This window comes from Saccopteryx bilineata, chromosome 12 (genome assembly GCF_036850765.1).
Source record: "Saccopteryx bilineata isolate mSacBil1 chromosome 12, mSacBil1_pri_phased_curated, whole genome shotgun sequence".
Taxonomy (NCBI): domain Eukaryota; kingdom Metazoa; phylum Chordata; class Mammalia; order Chiroptera; family Emballonuridae; genus Saccopteryx; species Saccopteryx bilineata.
This window is the reverse complement of record NC_089501.1, coordinates 29,376,856-29,397,948: the sequence shown is the minus strand read 5'-3', so window position 1 is coordinate 29,397,948 and position 21,093 is coordinate 29,376,856. Positions and strand designations below refer to the sequence as shown.

The window sequence follows — 21,093 nt, the reverse complement described above, 5'->3', positions numbered from 1 at the left end:
CCAACTTTCAGACTTGATTTCAAAAGCGTAGCATTGATGTTGATTATAATCTCCCCAATTTGAAAGTTTCAGGTGGTCAAAAGCAGAAGGAAGGAAAGGAAGAGTGAGAGTTTCTGGTTGCATTCATTATAATGGAAACATCTCTCTAACATTTTAAAGGGCTGTATGTAGTCAAAGACAAAGAAGATGCATTTTACTCAGAAAATGTATCCCTAGACAGTATAGGGAGAGAAGCCTAAATATCAAGATGTGTTCAGTGTACCAAAATGCATGGTTTGTAAAGTAATAACTCAATATTTGGAGAAGAAAAGCTGCACATTAATGCAAATTTATATCCAGGTAAGAGTAGAACATGAGAGAAGAGGGGGAAATTAAGTATGCTGCTACAGAAGAGAAATTATTTTCACATTAAGTGAGCATCAAAAACATTTCTTAAACTACAAGTAAGATGCAGTCTTTTGGTTTGATTTTATAAAGTAATATTTGTTAATAACAATTTGTTTTCTTCAGGACAGAAAATTCAGGTAGAAAACATAGGCATTCTTTATATGATTAGTTGATTTATTAATAAGATGCTAGAATACAAAAAGTATCTTAATATTTATAGAATAGGTAACTCATATAAGTAAAATAATAATTATAGATAAAACTAAAAAAATAAAATAATTTAATCAAAGGTCCAAATATATTTGAAATGTATTCAATTTTCTTTTGTCTTTGCTTTTATTTCCATACTCTAATTAGATCTATTATATACTTTTCTAGGGGCAGAAAACATATTTTAATGAACTAATTGCTAGGCTCTATTGGAAAAATGTTTAACAATTTAGAAAAAAAAGTTTTATGCATCTTATTATTTTCTAAAGCTTGTAAAAATCCTCATTACAAATGATTACCAGTGTATATTTATGTCATGATCAAATAGATTTTTTAACTATATTTTGTTTTTCTTAATATATGTAAGAAAATTAGATGGAAGAGAAATTTAAGCAGAAGTTAAATGGGCCTTTGGACTTGTTTTCAGGGTAGTGTCCAACAACATCATTACAGACTCTAAAATGGAGCGATAACCTTCTACAGGAGAAAAGTATCATATTGTCAACAACACTCAAATGTACAAAATAAATATTTTGATTTCAAAAGCAGCAATTATATTTTAATGTCCTAGGTTAATGAGTTCTGTCACCATCTACGTGCTCCAAACAAGGGTTCATTTCCAATAGAGTAAAATAACAAAACTAAAGCACATTACACAGAAACATTACTTCAAGAAATGCTTGAATTATCTGGTCCCCCTCCCCTCCAGTTATCCCCTTGCAATTTATATTTTTTTAAAAATAGAGCCACATAGTTTTTATTTAAAGGGTTAAATTAATTTTAATATACTGATATGGCTAAATTATTTTACCTTTAAAATACTCTACAGACAAAATCAACATTGTATGTGATTATTGTCCAGTGTCAGCTATGGCTACTAAATCACTGGTTTCCTCTCTTCACATCCCAGTCTTCATCTCCTCATACACATATTTTCAAAGCAAATTTAATTATGTCCCTTCAGTTTACCTTAAGAACTTTGGTATAACATTCATGTGTATATTTTTAAAGAAAGTCTGTTTTAAGATTATTCCTTGAAAGAGAAGGTGACCCAAGTAATTTACATTGTATATTTCATCTACAGAAATCTGTATTTAAACCAGTGTCTGCTTAAAAGAGCACATACTATATATGAATACATACATACATATATGTATACATACATACATACACACACATATGTATACACTCCTTTCTGAACCACAAAATTAAACATTGACGGTTTAGGTTCTACAAAGAATTTCAGAAGGAGTTAGATCAGGAAGGATACAATTCTACCACTGGCTAGGGAATAGTATTGCCTGCCAGTTTCAATAAAATTAAGCCTATGATTAATGTCTGTCTAAATCAATATATCCACTTTAAAACCATAGAGCTCCAAGTATGTTTCATTCCTAACTATTCACAAAATATTTAATTTTGTGAAATAATTTGATGAAGCAATTCATGGTTCTCATTCCAAAAAGCAAATCTAAAAATATAGAGCTACAATAGCAAGTGGCTCTATGGCACACACATATATATATATAAAACATTCAAAAACAAATTCATCACATGTGAGTCAATCATGGATATACTAAATATTCTGGAAGATTCTTTTCCATGATATATAGATTTTAAATATGGGGGGGGCAAAAGTAGATTTATACTTGTGAGTTTGAAAAAGAGTTTATTCTCATATTATTTATTTATTAGAGATTATATTTATTATCATTATTATTAACCTCCTTTGGCACACCCCTGTATAGAAAACTCCATAAACCTGATCAGAATGTCTAATTTTGGTCCCAAAACCACTTTGAAGTATTTTCTTCATCTCTCTGTAGAATCAAATATTCCATTCCTCTACTGTGCACCCACCTTGAACCAATTATGCACTCATTATTTTTCTGGTCTCTTTTCCTCTGCTAGATTTTTGGTTTCTTGATGGCCAGTATGGTGTTCTATATAGGTCATGGGTTTCCATTTCCTAGCACAGAGCCTGGACTATAGTACAAACTTAGTGCATTTTTAATTGAGAAAGTGAAAATTAATTTTGAGACTCTATCTTAAGTACTCCCTAAGTATACTTGTATATAAAGTATAGTTAATCATGAATCTGACACCATTAAGCAAATTAGAATCTTTCCTCTATCTGAAAGTAACTTTAATATAGTTGGCATGCATATACATGCATGAATATGCAGATACATGAAGTGTGTATACTATAGCTATAGTACATATTTATCTGTATCAGTCAGGGGTTGACTAACTAAACCCTATGTGCTAAATCTTCCCTGTGGCCTGTTTGTGCATAGCCCACGCACTAAGAATTTTTACATTTTAAATAGTTGAAATTATCAAAAAAATAAAATATTCTGTGACATGAGAATGTTGTAAAATTCAAATTTCAGCGTTCACATATCAAGCTTTAGTTGAACACAGCCAAGTTCATTTGTTTACATATTGTTTATGGCTGCTTTTGTCCAACAATAGCCAAGTTGAATAGTTACAACAGAGATCATATGTTCTGCAAAACCTAAAATATTTACTATCTGACCCTTTATAGAAGAAGTTTGTTAATCACTGATCTATACGCTGAGATATGATCGTTTTAATTAATAGTTCTATATTCTAACAATTTTATAAGTGACAAACATTTGAAAAGAAAATCTATCCTCAATATAAATCTTTAGATGTAATTAAATAATTAGGATTAAGGCGATAAAACATTTTTAATTAAAGTAATATATTTAAACAGCACCAATGAAGCATGGTAGGTTATTAAGATGATACTATGAATTCATTCATAGTAGTATAAACTATATAATTAAAATAATCTTTTTGAAAACCTCAAAGTTAACGGAAAGTTCTTAAGAAGATACTAAATTAGCTTCTGCCATTTTTATTATAATAATTTTTAATAATGATCAAATACTAAAAATAAAACCAAGGATTAAAAATAAAATAGTTTACTCTCATTGAGAGAGATTATGCACTGAATGCTTAGTTTATGTTATAAATATTAAACATAAATCATTAAAATTTATTAAAAATTTCATATAAACGTGCTACCAAGACTATATCATTAGTTATCAAAGTATATGTAACATTTTGTTACTAAAAGTTTGCCTTTAGTAGTCACTTTACATATTCTAAATGAAGTAGAATTTCTTTTTTTTTTGTGGCAGAAACAGAGAGAGGGACAGATAGGGACAGACAAGAAGGGAGAGAGATGAGAAACATCAATTCTTCGCTGCGGTTCCTTAGTTGTTCATTGATTGATTTCTCATATGTGCCTTGACCGGGAGGCTACAGCAGACTGAGTGACCCCTTGCTCAAGCCAGCAACCTTGGGCTCAAGCTGGTGAACCCTGCTCAAACCCAATGAGCCCATGCTCAAGCTGGCGACCTTGGGGTCTTGAACCTGGGTCCTCCGTGTCCCAGTCCGAAGCTCTATCTACTGCACCACCGCCTGTGTCAGGCTAAATGAAGAAGAATTTAACATCTAACTAAAAATTGGAGAGTATTTAAATAGAATGCATTCTTTTTTCATTTTCCTTAAGGATTTGTTGCCTAATTATTATCAAATTATCAATTTAACAAGGCAATATTCTGGTATTTATCATCAAGCAACATACATACAATATCGAATTTAAGATAACACTTGCCAGGGGGAAGTGTTATCAACCTTCTTTCATAGAAAGGAGTTGAAGCTCAGAAAGGTTCAGTAACTTGGCCAAGGAGACACTCACAATAAGTGCAGTGGTCCAGATCTGTGGTCCTGACACACAAGTCCTTGTTCTTCCCACATGAGCGCACGACATTTAACATTAACACTAAGCACCCGAAAACCTTGATGTGTAATGCTCAGAAAAAATGTTTCCAGTTAAGATTAGATAAAAATTACTAAATATTCAACATCTATATTAATTAGTATAAGGTTGCCTGTGTTGTATTAATTCTACTTTAGAAGAGAATAGCCAGTGAGCGAGAAGTAGTTTTTACAACTTAAATGTTTTTAAAAGCCATCAATTTTGGAATATTTTGTGACAAGTGAAAATAATATAAAATGTACATTTCGGGGGCTATAGAGTTTTAGTGCAACCGAACCACACTAGTTCATTTCTGTATTATCTGTGACTGCTTTTGAACTATTATGGCATTATGAGTAGTGGAGACAGAGGCAGTTATAACCTATGAAGCCTACAATAGTTACTACCAGTTTCTTTGTAGAAAAATCCCCATGAATTAGAATTAAGAGGAACTAAATTCTGGCAATATACTTTTAAGTATGAAAAGTATATTTTAAGTATAGAATTGAAAAAAATTGAAACTAAAATTACAAATATATAAGTAAGGGATATATCATATATTCTAATATAATCTGAGATACAGTAAGGTCCAGGCAAACTATGCCTAGCCTAACTGCTTGCTTGTAATGCACATTTCAGATAGGTAGTAAGCTCTTCTTTTTAACCTTAAAATTGGGTGGTCCCACCATAGTGTTATGGTTTTGTTTTTAATTTTTAATTTTGATAGTATATTAACTTTTGGTTTAGGAAAAGTTTGTTTATACTTTATATTACATATGTGAATATAATAAATGTCTATAGATCAAGACATTATAAAGGATGATATTAATTTATAATTTAAAATATATACCTTTCATCACTGATGGTTTTTAAATGATGAGATTTTAAATATTAATACTGAAGTACTTTAATTAGAATATTTAACAAAGACTCTAAAATAGTAAATATCTTTCCCATGGTAAAAAGCCAATTTAAATATGAAAAGAAACAGGTTTAAAAGATAATTGAGCTTGTATTATGTACAGTCTTGCTTCAAAAGCTCTGACAGGTCTGTTGCGCTCAATTAACCATTCAGTAAATTGATATGTAGTTAGAAAAACAGATGAACCCATTTTTGCAAAATTATGAAAAAATCTAGAAAAAAATACTTGATTGGTTGATTTAAAGATTCTAAAAAGAGAATACTAGCTGATACAAAAACCAGAGCCAACTGTTACCAATACATAATTAAAAGGCATGTTCATTTCTCCTTTTTCTTTACAGTACTGGACACAGAATAAAAGGTGCAAAGAGAGAAATAGCAGCAGAAAGCAAACCAGAAGGGCAAATCCACACACCCAAACACATGCAGTGTACCATCGTCTCTCATACTTGTTGCGGAAGAGGGGGTGTTGCAACTCAGCAACCAGTCTGCAGTGTTTAAAACAGTCATGTTGTCCCCTGAGGATAGGAACAGTATAAGGGTTCATTGTCTGAATGCCTGCTCAGTGTACACCAATAGTCTTCCATGCCTGCACTGCTTTCTGACCTTTTTGCCAAAAATTATAACTGTATGGCATGACTTTTACATTTTAGTTTATCAGATCTGTTTTAGTTCAGTTAAATATATACACATGACAATTAGTGAACTCCAAAGTCTGATTCCAGATGTATGATTTTTAAAAAATCGTATTATTTCTATCAAGCTAAGGTTCAAATATTAATGTTTTTACTCCAGAAGTCATCACTAAATAATCTTATAAATTTTCAATACTATAATTAATTAGCTGAAACTATAGATGCATGTTTAGAGACAAATAAACATTATCAACAAGAAAAATGTTAATCTACAAAGGGCCTGGGGTAAAACATTATTAAATACAGGCAAGTTGCAATGCACACAACTTTACAAAGGAAATTTTAGGTGGTACTGTTATTCTCAAATAAATGTAAAGAGGTGTATCAATTTCATAAATATTTATTGAAAATTTAAAAGAAAATATGATGTGGCAAATGCTGATCTCTAGTCCTATGACGTTTGGAAATTAAAACAAATTTCCTATAATTTATCACTTATTGAATAAAACAACTAGATCTACAAAACTTCAAAATGAGTGAGAATAATTTAAATTGCAGTTTATACATTCATGTGTGTATATATATGTAGTCTATGTATTCTGATACAAAAATAAGATAATATTTTCTGGCAAGTTGAATGCATTTTCTAAAAACAATAGGGAAGAATATTTGAAATAATTGACTGTTGCTGTATGCTATGGAATAATTATGGACTAATCAAATGAGAAGGTATCTGGAAAAAATACTCAATTCCTATTCTAAATTCTTGCTGGGCATTATTCTCTTTGAAAAGAAAATTGCAGCAGATAGGGATTTTTTTCTATTTCCAAAATTATTTTTAAGAAAAAATATGGGGTAGATTTTCTTTCTTGCAATTCAAAACAAAACCAGAAATTAACATAATTTATTTTCTTTGTCTTCCTTTTTTTTTGTACAATCCAGTGAAAATCTTTGGGCACATTTTCTACATATAAAGAAATATTTACAATGACAAATGCAAGAAAAGGAAGCCTCATTAAAGGCCTTCAAATGTCTAGGACTGTCTATTCTTTCTGAATGCTTCCAGTTTTAGAAGAAAAGCAAAAGTTTCAAGAAAGCAAACAGAACAATAAATAACATTCTTCAATATAATGCTGATTATGTTATTGCTAATGAAATATTTATTTATTAGTAAATCCCTAACATATGAAATTGCAGCAAAAATAATATGTGATTCTGGGTGTCTTCAAGGTTGTACACTTACCTCCCGTCCCATTTGTGGTGACTGATGTGCTACTTAGATTAGCTTTCTCCAGTTTGGAGCTACCAGGAGTATCACCGCCTCCAACAAGAGGATGAGGACTTGCTAGGTCCTGCATTTCCATAGACCTGTTAGAGCAGGAAGCAAGAGAGCAGAAGTTGGAATTTCAGCAATAACTTCTTTCCTTTCCTTTCCTTTCCTTTCCTTTCCTTTCCTTTCCTTTCCTTTCCTTTCCTTTCCTTTTTCCTTTTTCCTTTTTCCTTTTTCCTTTTTCCTTTTCTTTTTCCTCTCTCCTCTCTCCTTTCTCCTCCTTCCCTCCCTTTCTTTCTTTCTCTCTCTCTTTCTCTTTTTGTGAGAGAAAGAGACGGGAAGGAAGAGAGATGAGAAGCATCAACTTATAGTTGTAGCACCTTGGTTGTTCATTGATTGCTTTCTTATATGTGCCTTGCCCAGGGGCTCTAGCCAAGCCAGTGACCCCTTGCTTAAGCCAGTAACCTTGGGCTCAAGCCAGCAACCTTTCGATTTAAGCCAGTGACCATAGGGTTATATAGATGATCTCATGCTCAAGGTAGCAACCTTGGGGTTTTGAACTAGAGACCTCAGGCTTAGCAATAATTTCTTAATAAACTACATATATATTTTATTGAGCATGAATGTGAGGTAACAATAACAAGAAATGAAACCAACAGCTAAGACTTTTTGGTTAAACTGGTAAACATGCCAGTTCATTAAAAATTAATAAAGTTTCTACCGTAGTTAATCCTCATAATTTGTTATTTGTAACCAGATTAAAACTCAGATCTACAGGAACGAATAAAGATTGTCAGGAAGGTAAATAGCAGGCACGTTTTATTTCTACAAAAGATTATCCTTTATTTTTCTTTTAATTCATGAAAGAGCCAAATGTATACTTTATAATATGGTATAGAAATAATATACATGACAACAGCACAAAAATTATATTCTTTAAGATTCTTTCATTTAGCATATGGTGTTATAATAAACAGATAAGAAGCAAGTTTTGGATATATTAAGTAATACCTATCATTAAATATTAATAAAAATATCAGAAGTATGACAAAATCAATAAAACTACTGAAAAACTTTAAAAAAATGGGATTAACCCCAAAAATGTCAGGAAAAGAAAAAAAAAAAGAACATTTGAAAAATAGAAAACACATAGCAAGATGGCACACTCAAACACAATGTATCAGTGATTACAATAAATATCTTGAACTAAACACTCCACTAAAAAAACAAATATTGTCATGTTGGATGAAGTAACCAAGTCTCACCTTTTGGGTATCTATAACAAAAGGACTTTAAATCTAAGCACACTGTGATACGATGGTGAGCTGCCCAGACTCCTAGTTCTATGACAGTAAAGTTTATTCCTATAGCTGTTGGGAGTGTTACTAACTGGCAGTTCTCAAATGAATTTCTTTCCAGGATTTGCCCTCAACTAAACCGATTCACTTTACCCAACATCACACCTCTTAGAAAGTAGCCTTTAACTACAGACTAGTCCATAAAGGGCCATAAAGCCTATTACCTTGAATCTCAGGGTCACATGACTCCAGAGCCTGCATAAAATCAGCTGAAACCTTTGTTGCAATTGCACTGAAGATCAATGCCTCTCAGGCCAATCATGCTCCCTTTATCTTCCCAAAGTTATAACTGCTGATAGCACAACCCAACAAACTCTGACATCATCACCATTTCAAGGTCTGCTTGCTGGGAACTTGAACAGTGATGACTCTAATAGGTTCAGGGTAAGGTACAAAAAATGATATCCCATGTAAATAATAAATATAAATGTTTGGGCTATAACAATATCATACAAACTAGGCCTCAAGAAGAAGTGTATTAGCAGATAACACATTTTTCCCCCCAGGAGACATAGCAATCCTAAATTTTCATGAACCTAATAGCAGAGTTTCAAAACACATGAAGCAAAACTAACATAATTAAAGAAAAAAATAAAAAATCTATGATCATAGTTGTAGCTTTCATAACATGCTTCATAGAGTAAACAATAAAAAGTAGACAAAAAGTAAATTTTACACACACACACACACACACACACACACAGAGTTTGATATAGTCCCATTCATTTATTTTTCCATTTACCTTGACTTTGAGGTAAAATTCATAAAAGTCTCTCCAAAACTAAGGTCCATAAATTTAGTACTCATGTTCTCTTCTATGTAATTTATTGTTTCAGGTTTTATATATAGGTTTTTGAGCTATTTTGAGTTAATTTTTTATATGGTAACAAACAACATTCTAGTTTCGTTCTTTTGCATGTGGCTTTCCTATTTTGCCAACACCATTTATTGAAACTAAAATTCATCTTTACAGCAAAAGAAACTGTCAACAAAATCAAAAGACAACCAGCCAAATGGGAAAAGATATTTGCAAACAACACCCCCAACAAGGCATTAATATCCAAAATATTTAAATAACTCGTACAACTCAACAGTTAAAACAAACAAAAAAACTCAATCGAATTAAAAAAATGGGCAGAGGACCTGAACTGACAATTTTCCCAGGAAGACACACAAATGTCCAACAGATGGCCCTGGCCAGTTTGCTCAGTGGTAGTGTGTTGGCCTGGTATGTAGAAGTCCTGGGTTCAATTCCTGGTCAGGGTACATAGGAGAAGCAAGCATCTGCTTCTCCATTTCTCCCCTTCTCTTTTTCTCTCTCTTTCCCTCCTACAGCCATGGCTCAAATAGTTCAAACAAGTTGGCCCCAGGTGCTGAGGATGGCTCTGTGACCTTGCCTCAGGCACTAAAATAGCTTGTTTACAGAGCAATGGAGCAGCAGCCCCAGATGGGCAGAGCATCGCCCAGTAGGGGACTTGCCTGGTAGATCACAGTCAGGGTGCAAGTGGGAGTCTGTCTCTGCCTCCTAGTCTCTCATTTAATAAAAAAAATGCCCAACAGATGTATAAAATGCTTAACTTCATGAGCTAATAAGAAAATGCAAATCAAAACTACGAGATACCACCTCATACCTATTAGAATGCCTAATATCAAGAAGACAGGTAATAACAAGTGTTGGAGAGGTTGTGGAGAAAAAGAAACCCTCATTCACTGCTGGTGGGAATATAAACTAGTACAGCCACTATGGAAAACAGTATGAAGGTTCCTCAAAAAACTTAGAATAGAGTTATATGACCCAGCAACCTCTTTTCTGGGTATCTACCTGAAAAATTTGAAAACATTTATTTGCAAAGATACACTCTTGTGCTTACTGCAGCATTATTCATGGTGGCCAAGACATAGAAGTAACTGCTGTGTCCTTCACTATATGACCAGACAAAAAAGATGTGCTACATATATACTATGGAATACTCCTCAGCCATAAGAAATGATGAAATACTGCCATTTGTGACAACATGGATAGATGTTGAGATTATCATGCTAAGTGAAATAAGCCAGACAGAAAAAGTCAAGAACCATATGATTTCATTTACATGTGGGATATAAAACTAAAAGCAAAAAAATAAACAAATGAGACAAACACACAAAAACATATAGATAGAGACAATAGTGTGGTGTTCACCAGAGGGAAAGAGAGGTGGGGTGTATGTAGTAAAGGGAACAGGGGGTCAAATACATGGTGACAGAAGATTTGACTCTGCAAGGTGAAAATACAATGCAGTATACAGATGATATATTACAGAACTGCACACTTGAAAACTATATAATTTTCTTAGCCAATGTCACTCCATAAATTTAATTATACATATTTAATAATATACTATTCACAGAAGATTTGAATAGTATTACTAATGTGACTTGACAATCCTAGTACACTAATATCCAGTAATTATAAAATACACATTATTTTCATGTGCATACGAATGTCCACCAGAAAAGACTATATGTTATGCCATAAAATGAGTATCACTAGATTTTAAATTAAATCTTACAAAATGTGGTATCTTATCACAATAAGTTAAAATAAAAAACAATGATAATATAATACCCAAAATAATCCTCAATACTTTAAAATTAAATACCACACTTCTAAATAATTTATGCACTAAAGGAGATGTTGGAGTGACTGTAGAAAATATTTAGGACAAAATGATGACAACACATCACCCGCTCAATATAGTCAACTCATCTTTGACAAAGAAGCAAAGTTAATAAAATGGAACAAAGGCAATCTGTCCAAAAATGGTGTTGGAGCAACAGGACAACCACAATAATAAATTTAGTAGAGAACAGTTTATGAATTTGACCCAAAAGGCAAGGGAAGGGAAAAATAAATAAATGGGACTATATCAAAATAAAAGGTTCTGCACAGCAAAAGAAACTGACAATAAATAGTCAGCCAACCAAATGGGAGATAATATTTGCAAACAACAGTTCCAATAAGGGGTTAATATCCAAAATATATAAAGAATTCACAAAGCTCAGCAACAAACAAGGAAACAGTACAATTAAAAAATGGGAGAAGCCCTGGCCGGTTGGCTCAGTGGTAGAGCGTCGGCCTGGCGTGCAGGGGTCCTGGGTTCGATTCCCGACCAGGGCACACAGGAGAAGCGCCCATCTGCTTCTCCACCCCTCCCCCTCTCCTTCCTCTCTGTCTCTCTCTTCCCCTCCTGTAGCCGAGGCTCCATTGGAGCAAAGAAGGCCCGGGCGCTGGAGATGGCTCCTTGGCCTCTGCCCCAGGTGCTAGAGTGGCTCTGGTCTTGACAGAGTGACGCCCCAGAGGGGCAGAGCATCGCCCCCTGGTGGGCAGAGCGTCGCCCCCTGGTGGGCGTGCCGGGTGGATCCCGGTCGGGCGCATGCGGGAGTCTGTCTGACTGTCTCTCCCTGTTTCAAGCTTCAGAAAAATACAAAAAAAAAAAAAAAAAAATGGGAGAGAACCTGAATAGATATTTCTCCCAAGAACACTTACAAATGGCCAACAGATATATGAAAAGATGTTCATCTCCACTAGCTATTAGAGAAATGCAAATCAAAACTACAATGAGATACCACCTCACATCTGTTAGATTGGCTATGATCAATAAGACAGGAAATAACAAGTGTTGGAGAGGCTGTGGAGAAAAATGAACCATTATTCACTGCTGGTGGGAACGCAAATTAGTACAACCATTATAGAAAATGTATGGTAGTTCCATAAAAAAATAAGAGTAGAACTACCATATGACCCAGCAATCCCTCTACTGGGTTATCTACCCCCAAAACTAAAAAATATTGGTGCATAAAGATAAAGGCACCCCCATGTTCATTGCAGCATTATTTACAGTGGCCAAGACATAGAAACATTGAAAGTGTCCTTCAATAGAGTATTGGATACAGAAGATGTGGTACATATATACAATGGAATACTACTCAGCCATAAGGAATGACAACATATTGTGATTTATGACAACATGAATGGACCCTGAGAACATTATACTGAGTAAAATAAGTAAATCAGAAAAAGCTAAAAAATATATGTGATTTCACACATAGGTGGGATATAAAACTGAGACCCATGGACACAGATAAAAGTGAAGCAGTTACCAGGGAGGGGGCATCTGGGAACACAAGGGAGTAGGTGGGGGAAGGGTATAAAGAGGCACAAATATAAGGTGATGGTAAGTGATTTGACTTTGGGTGATGGGTATACAACATAATCAACAGTTCAAATGCTATAGAAATGTTTATCTGAAACCTATGTACTCTTATTGATCAATGTCATCCCATTAAATTTAATTTTCTAAATAAAAATTTTAAATTCAAAAATAATAAATTTAGATACAGATCTTATAACCTTCACAAAAATTAATTCCAAATTCATCATAGATCTAAATATCAAAAGCAAAACTATAAAAATTCTTGAAGATAATGCCAAGGATATGATTCATGAAATAATTGATAAGCGAGAATTAATTAAAATGAAAGATTTTTGCTCTGAGAAAGACAATGTCAAGGAAATTAGAAGATAAATCACAGACTGCATGAAACTATTTGCAAAAGACATATCTGATAAAGATCTTCTGTTCAAAATATACAAAGAACTTTTAAAACTAAGCTATACAAAAACAACTCACTGAAAAATGGACCACAGACCTCCACGGACATCCCATCAAAGAATATATACAGATGGTAAATAAGCACAATAAGAGTTGTCCCACATCATGTCATCAGGAAAATGCAAATTAAAATTAGATATCATCACTACCTATTACAATAGCCACAACCTGGAATAGTGACAGCATCAAATGCTGACAATGATGTGGAGCCACAGGAACTCTTATTCTTTGCTGATGGGAATGCAAAACAGTACAACCACTTTGTTAGGAAGTTCTGGTGGTTTCCTACAAAACTAGACATACTCTATGCATATGATTGAGCAATCGTGCTTCTTGATATTTACCCAAAGGATCTGAAAACTTACATCCACACAAATATCTGCGCACAAATGTTTATAATAGCTTTGTTCATAACTGCCAAAATTCGGAAGCCACCAAAATGTCCTTAAGTATGCGAATGGATAAATAAACTCTGGTACATTCAGACAATGGACTATGATTCAGCACTAAAAAGTAATGAGCTATCAAGCCATGAAGAGCATGGAGGGACGTTAAATGTCTATTATTAAATGAAAGAAGCCAATCTGAAAAGACTATATACTGTATGATTCCAACTATATGAATTCCTGGAAAAGGTAATGCTAAGAAGAAAATTAAAAGATCAGCAGTTATGAGGAGTTGGGACAGAGGAGGAATGAACAGGCAAAGTACACAGAATTTTTAGGACAGTGAAAATATTCTGTATGTTATTGTAATGATACATGTCATTATGTATTTGTCCAGACTCACAGAATGTACAACACTGAGAGTTATCCCTAAGTGAGGTAAACTATAGATGTTAGGCTATTATGATGTGTTAATGTAGGTTCATACTTGGTAACAAATGCACCATTCAGGTAGGTGATGCTGATAATGGGGGAGATTATGTATATGTGGGGGCAGAGGTTATATGAGAAATCTCTGTTCCTTCCTCACAATTTTGTTGTAAAACTTAAAATTCTCTAAAAAAGGAAGTCTTAGGAAAACACCAAATCAGAATGTGTGGTATGCAAATAAAGCAGTGGTTTAGTGAGAAATTTATATCTTTAAATATCTGTATTAGAAAAGGAGAATGGTTTAAAATCTGTGATCTAAGTTTCCATCTTAAGAAACTAGTAAAAGAAAAGCAAGTTAAACCCAAAGTTAAGTATAGAAAAGGAAATAGGAACTGCATTATTCCATATGTAGGTGGGACATAAAAGTGAAACTAAGAGACATTGATAAGAGTGTGGTGGTTACGGGGGGAGGGGGGAAAGGGAGAGGGAAAGGGGGAGGTGGAGGGGCACAAAGAAAACTAGATAGAAGATGACAGAGGACAATCTGACTTTGGGTGATGGGTATGCAAGATAACTGAAAGTCAAGATAACCTGGACTTGTTATCATTGAATATATGTATCCTGATTTATTGATGTTGCCCCATTAAAAAAATAAAATTATATATAAAAAAAGGAAATAATAAAAGGCAGAAATCACTGTAATAGAAAATCTATGAACAACAGAGATAATTTACAAATCCAGATGATCATTAGAGATATTAAAGATATTTAAAATATAATAAGAGAACATTATGAACAGTATTATGCCAAATAATACAAGTTAGATAGCAAATTTCTTGAGACACAATATATAAAAACTGATCCAATAAAAAAAGAAAATATGATTCTTTTTAAGTCTAGTTTATACAAAATGTAAATATAAAATAAGAAATTTACCTTACAGTTCCACAGCAGAAAATGATTAATCAGTACCAGTTTTACTAATGTATATTATATGATACATCTTATATTAATATTATTTCCTTTAGTCTTTGCAATAACACATTCAGATACACATTATTTTCCAATATTTTGTAGATTAAAAAAGTGAGGCTTACATCATGTAAGTAGAAAGATCAGAACCAGAATTTGATCACAGGTCTATCTGATGCCTGAGCTCAATTTTTTCTATCATAAATTGTATGTTTCCCATTTAAGAAGTGACTTTGATTCTTTCACTGTGTGAAACCACAATCAAGAATGTATATCTGCCTGACCAGGCGGTGATACAGTGGATAGAGTGTCAGACTGGGATGCGGAGGATCCAGGTTCGAGACCCTGAGGTCGCCAGCTTGAGCGCGGGCTCATCTGGTTTGAGCGAAGCTCACTAGCTTCGACCTAAGGTCACTGGCTCAAGCAAGGGGTTACTTGGTCTGCTGTAGCCCCATGGTCAAGGCACATATGAGAAAGCAATCAATGAACAACTAAGGTGTTGCAATGAAAAACTGATGATTGATGCTTCTCATCTCCGTTCCTGTCTGTCCCTATCTATCCCTCTCTCTGACTCTCTCTCTCTGTCTCTGAAAAAAAAAAAGAATGTGTATCTGTGCAATATAAAATAATGAGTGGTTTTTGAAAAATTACTAAACTCAATGCATGTTTATCTTTCCCAATTTACACCAGTTGTTATCATATTTAAAGGTCACCTTCTTTTCCTCCCAAGATTTCTATCTGAACTCCCTTAAAGAAGTGTTTTCAATTGGTGTGCCACAAGAATTCTTAGAACATGCACTATCTGACTGTTCAGTCAGGGACACTTACTACTCCTCATTGTCAAATTAAAAAAAAAAGGACAAAAGCCAATACAACAATAGTCATCCAGTATGAATAAATCAAAATCAGACCTAGTTTTTTGTCAGATTAGCAAAAAATATATTTTTGTTGTGCTGAAGAATTTTAGTAATTAGTTTATGTGTGCCAAGAGATGAAAAAGGTTGCAAAGTGGTCCTTCTGTCATAAGGCTGTATGAATACTCGCATGTACCTACCTGGACAGTATAAAAAATGAACTTGCCCATAACTGCAAACACTCACTAAATAAAGAAAATAAAGAATTGCCAGTCAGGTGCAACCAAATTCTTGGTTCTTTTCTGCAACTTCTGCAGCACAGATGGAATTTATTTCTGACAAACTGAAATATCCTCTTCAAACCCAAGAAAGCGCTAGCTAGCTCTATAATGGTACATTTTAGAGACTGCTCTAACTCCGAAATAGATTCCTTCTGCACAAACGCTGGTAATAAGTCATAGCCTGTTTATTTACAGGCTGAGATTCCATCAATTGTTCATGACCCAAGAAGTGCAGAAGCATCCTAGACTTTCAAAGACACTCACTCTCATGCCAGCTTTTCCTCTGCATAAAATGGATGCTATGTATGCCTGCCTCTTTGTCCCACATTTCCAGAGTCCATTTAATCAGCCAGTGTTCATTCTGACCATCCCATGAGTTGAAAGGCACATGTTCAGGTATTTGCTTTGCTTACAACTTCCTTTTCTATGTAATATAACCCTTCATTCTTCTCAGCTAAAAAGTAGGAATAACAACACTGGCTTCTACTTAAGTAATTAGTGTAAGAGCCATTAGGGCAGGGATTATTTTTAATTTTGTTCATTGTGTTTTTTCTCCCCTACACTTAAAACTGTGCAGGGTACTTACTGGGTACTAATAAATGAAAAATAAAATACGAATAGGGAAAACGTAGATGAAGTGATTTCAGTTACTTGGAGTCAAATGTCGTCTAGAGCTGCTTCCGTGACATATGAAATTTATTTCTAAGAACTGAAATGTCCCCTTCAAACCCAAGGAAGAAGAAGCTTTTTATACTTGTGCACTGAGGGAGTTCTAGGAATGCATAAAGTATCTTCAAAGCGCTTGCAGGATAGCGGGAGAACAAGAGGATTCGTTTTACGATATAAATGTGTGTGGACTTTTCATATCTGAATGTGCACTGTCAGATCTCCCAAATGAGTAAGAGGTAAGTGTGTGGGCGTGGGGGAGGGAGGGAAGATTCCATATATGGGTACAGAAAGCCACTGTGGAAGAAATAATAATAATAATAATAATAATAATAAAGACTTGGCCAACTTTGATCAGGATGAAAGTCATGGGCATGTCACTATTGCGTACCAGTTCTCACTCTCTGGAAAAAGCACTGGCCTTTGAAAAACATCAGATAGCAATGCCAGGTGATCTTAATCCAACACATTTCAGATAGAGTCCAAGAAACCCTTGTCATCGCCGCAGACCTGAGCCAGTTTCTCCTTTGGCAGAAAGGCAGGGAGACGTGGATCTTCTCTACTGCACAGTGTCTATGGCACTGACGGGTACACAGACAGTCTCAGAAAGACACCTTCCCTAGGCCATTTCACCAGACATGGTCAGAACTACATTCTACCATAGAGGAAAGGATGGATGTGTTGAGAGAAGACCCCATAATGCAAGGATCAGGGAAGTGGGCCATGCATAATGGGAGCTGTTCTTGCAATTTGCCAGTGACTTCATGCCTGGCCCTGGGGCCAGTATGAATGCTTGCAGTGCAAGCAACCGCCTGCCAGGGTGACCTCAGGCCTTGGAGTAATAACAAATAAAGCCATAAACACACTGTTCTTTGGATACTTTTACCATCCCTGCATTCCAGGGCTTATGACTCTAGACTTGAGACCTGTAATTCCAGCCCCTTCTTCATTATAACTCAAACAAATTATTCAGATAAAACATAATCTTCCCAGCCAAAAAATGTGAGAAAGTATTTTTTTTAAAACAGAAGCATTTCTCTAAAATTAGGTTGTGAAAGCACTGCTTAATTTAAAAACAAAGAAAAGAAATCCAGTGAGTACTCCAAGCATTATTTGGATGACACAGGTCTCAAGATTCTGTTCCATCAGTTGCACCATGGGTAATGAAGTAGGAAATTATTTTGCTCCAGAAAGTAGGAGAGTAAGGCCATAAGGACACAATCAAAACAACTAATATCATCAATTATACCAAGAAATATAGTGACTCCTTTTTTTTTAAAGAAAAAATTCTACCAATAACAATCAGACATTTTACTGTAAGAATGAATGAGGATATTTTCATACTAGAATGTGGAACTAAAAAAGGCAAAGCATTGACATAATGGGAAAAAAAATGATGATTCCTTATTCAAGTGATGAAATCTCAGGGTCTGAAGGGACATTCACTGTTCTCAAATGCACAAATACCGTTTTATACTTGAGGCTGTGAATGCAGTGTTAAGAGACTGTACTGTAGACTCAAACCTGGGCTTTAAATTCAACTTCTACCATTTATTGGTCATTGGACCTTAGGCTCAAAAGAAGAAATAATAATATAATATCCACTGGTGGGGGGAGGTTACTGTGTAAATTAAATAAGATCACACAAATTGCATAGAATTTGACATATGGTATATCTTAATAAATGTTAGCTGTTACTATAATGACTTCTGCAATACTGTTACTAAATGCCTGATCTATCTGTTTGAAAAGTTAAAGTTTCAAAAAAATCACTTCCTTAAGAGGCAGCTTATTATTAGGAAGTTTGTTTCTGTACATGGTTTCCACAGAAATTTAGTGCTCTAAGCACTGTAATGTACTGACATAGGTCAAGTCTAAGCATTCTTTCACATAACTGCCCTTCAGACATCAAAAAGGCTGTCCTGACCCAGAACCCTTCTCTTCCAGGTTAAGCATCTCCAGTTTCTTTGGTTCACTTAGGCCATTTCAAAGAGGGCACTTCCTAGTGGTCTCTTCTGAAAAAATTCCATGCTGCTGCTTAAACAGCAAGACCCATAGTCTTACAGTCATGGTACAAAAAATGAGGCAAGGATGTCATCACTTTCATTGTTGACACAACATTTAGCCCGAAGAGTACCTTAGCTTTGCTAGCAGATACATTAGAGTATTATCTCATACTGAAAAACAGTGACCAGATGCCTAAGCCTGTGTTTCATGTGATGCTTTAAAGACCTGTGTCCTCACAGCTACCATACTCTGAAGTTGGCATATAGAACTCAAGTTAACAGCTTTTCATGTGTTCCTCCCAAATATCATCTTGAACTGTATCCATTGTTATAGCTTGTCCTGTTATGTTCTGGTTCTGCCGTTCGATGTACTCTTTCCCCATGCCATGACACCCATAAATTTTCTTTGTGTGTCCTCAATGCCAAATTACAGTAGATATGTTGAGTAGGCTGATGTCAACGATTCTAGAAGTATATCTCATTATTTATATTAACTAATTGGGAATAGTTATTGAGCTGATAGAAAGTTCTATCTTTTCCTTATAAATACATCAAGAGCCTTTGACACACACCTTGCTGAATTCCACATGTACTAAGTACAATGCATTCCCTGTTCCTGTTTCAAGTATTGCTCTCACAAAAGACTATGAGTCTATTATAATATTCCTTTTGCTTAGAGAACTTATGCTGACTTCTCAAAACTGTAGCCCGTTTTCTAATTATTTGCATTTAATTATTTAAGAATATAATTGTAAAATCAGAAAAACTAGAGAAGTGCATTGGTCTGTAGTTTATTTATCATATAAAGAAACAACAGAATGGTGTGCTTACGTAAGGGGCAATCCAGTCCAAAATGACAACCTAGAGGATTCTGAATGCACCTCTTCCCATGAACACACTGAATATGTACATACATGTAAAACAATTCCTCATATAAACCAGTTCCTCCTGAGAGACAGCTGAGGGCTGACTGAATAGCTCTGCACAAGTGAAAGAGAGAGACCACACAGGGAAGGTTGGGGAACTGCATAAGTGCTTTGAGAACTGTGGGAACCGTCTGGGATTGGAAGCTCTTTTGAGTGCCACAGTTGTTGTTTTTTTTTAACTTAATTTTTCCAATTGATTTTTTTTTTGAGAGAGAGAGAGTGAGAGGAAGGGAGGGGTGGAAAGAGAGGAGAAGAAAGAAAGAAAGAAGCCTCAACTCACCATTCCACTTAATTCTTTCATTTAGTTGTATACTCATTGATTGCTTCTCACACATGCCTTGACCAGGGTTTGAACCTGTGAACTCGGTGCGCTAAGATGATGCTTTATTCATTGAGCCACCCAGGGACCTTTAAAATATTTTTCCCATTGATTTGAGAGGGGTCGGGGAGAGTGCCAGAGTTTTAAATTCCTTCACCCAGATAGCACAGGCTGGAGCTCTGTCCAGGAACTCGACACACCTGAAGCACGTTCTCTGTCTCACCACCCTAATCCCATTCTGGTCCCAGACAGTGAAACTACTAGGGTACCACTAAATACACACATCAGGCCACCCCACTCCAGGCCCATTCCAGTCCCAAACTGCAGAGCTGTGAGGGCACTCTGGAGTCCCATGCCCCAGGCCACCTCAGCCAGTGACTGCTGAAGTTCTGACCAGTCAGCCCCCCACTGCAGAGCTGTGAGGGCACTCTGGAGGCCCATGCCCCAGGCCACCTCAGCCAGTGACTGCTGAAGTTCTGACCAGTCAGCCCCCCACTGCAGAGCTGTGAGGGCACTCTGGAGTCCCATGCCCCAGGCCACCTCAGCCAGTGACTGCTGAAGTTCTGACCAGTCAGCCCCCCACTGCAGAGCTGTGAGGGCACTCTGGAGTCCCATGCCCCAGGCCACCTCAGCCAGTGACTGCTGAAGTTCTGCCCAGTCAGCCCCCCACGGTGCCCTAGGAACCACAGAGGCCAGTTGTGGCTCCAGCTGGAATGCCAAAAACAGCACATACATCTACACAGAGGTTGCTTCTACACAAGGCCACTTCTTCATGATTAGGAGAAATAGCTGTTTAATCTAATCCATAGACACAAACACAGAAAGTCAAAATATAAGATAGAGGAATATGTCCCAAGTGAAGGAATAAGGAAACCACCCTCAAAAACTTCTAATGGAGCAAATAATTTGCCAGGTAAAGATTCAAGGTATCGATCATAAAAATGCTTCCAAACTTGAGAGTAGAATAGAAGAATTCAGGCAGAACTTCAAAAAAGAGTTGGAAACTATAATAAATAAGCAATCA

At 35.4% G+C, this 21,093-nt stretch overlaps 1 protein-coding gene across 10 annotated transcripts in view; it reads right to left on the bottom strand.

The window, feature by feature from the left end:
* The window catches only part of EYA4 (EYA transcriptional coactivator and phosphatase 4), a 292,335-nt gene that overhangs the window by 60,560 nt on the left and 210,682 nt on the right, over positions 1–21,093 (bottom strand). For 6 of the 10 annotated variants that reach the window (XM_066248203.1, XM_066248202.1, XM_066248206.1 and 3 more), the window contains exon 4: positions 7,191–7,315. In XM_066248203.1, the coding sequence (XP_066104300.1) occupies positions 7,191–7,315 (125 nt within the window). Of the gene's footprint in view, positions 1–5,761; positions 5,831–7,190; positions 7,316–21,093 lie in introns of all 10 variants that reach the window. The other 4 variants (XM_066248201.1, XM_066248198.1, XM_066248200.1 and 1 more) reach the window with 1 other exon arrangement.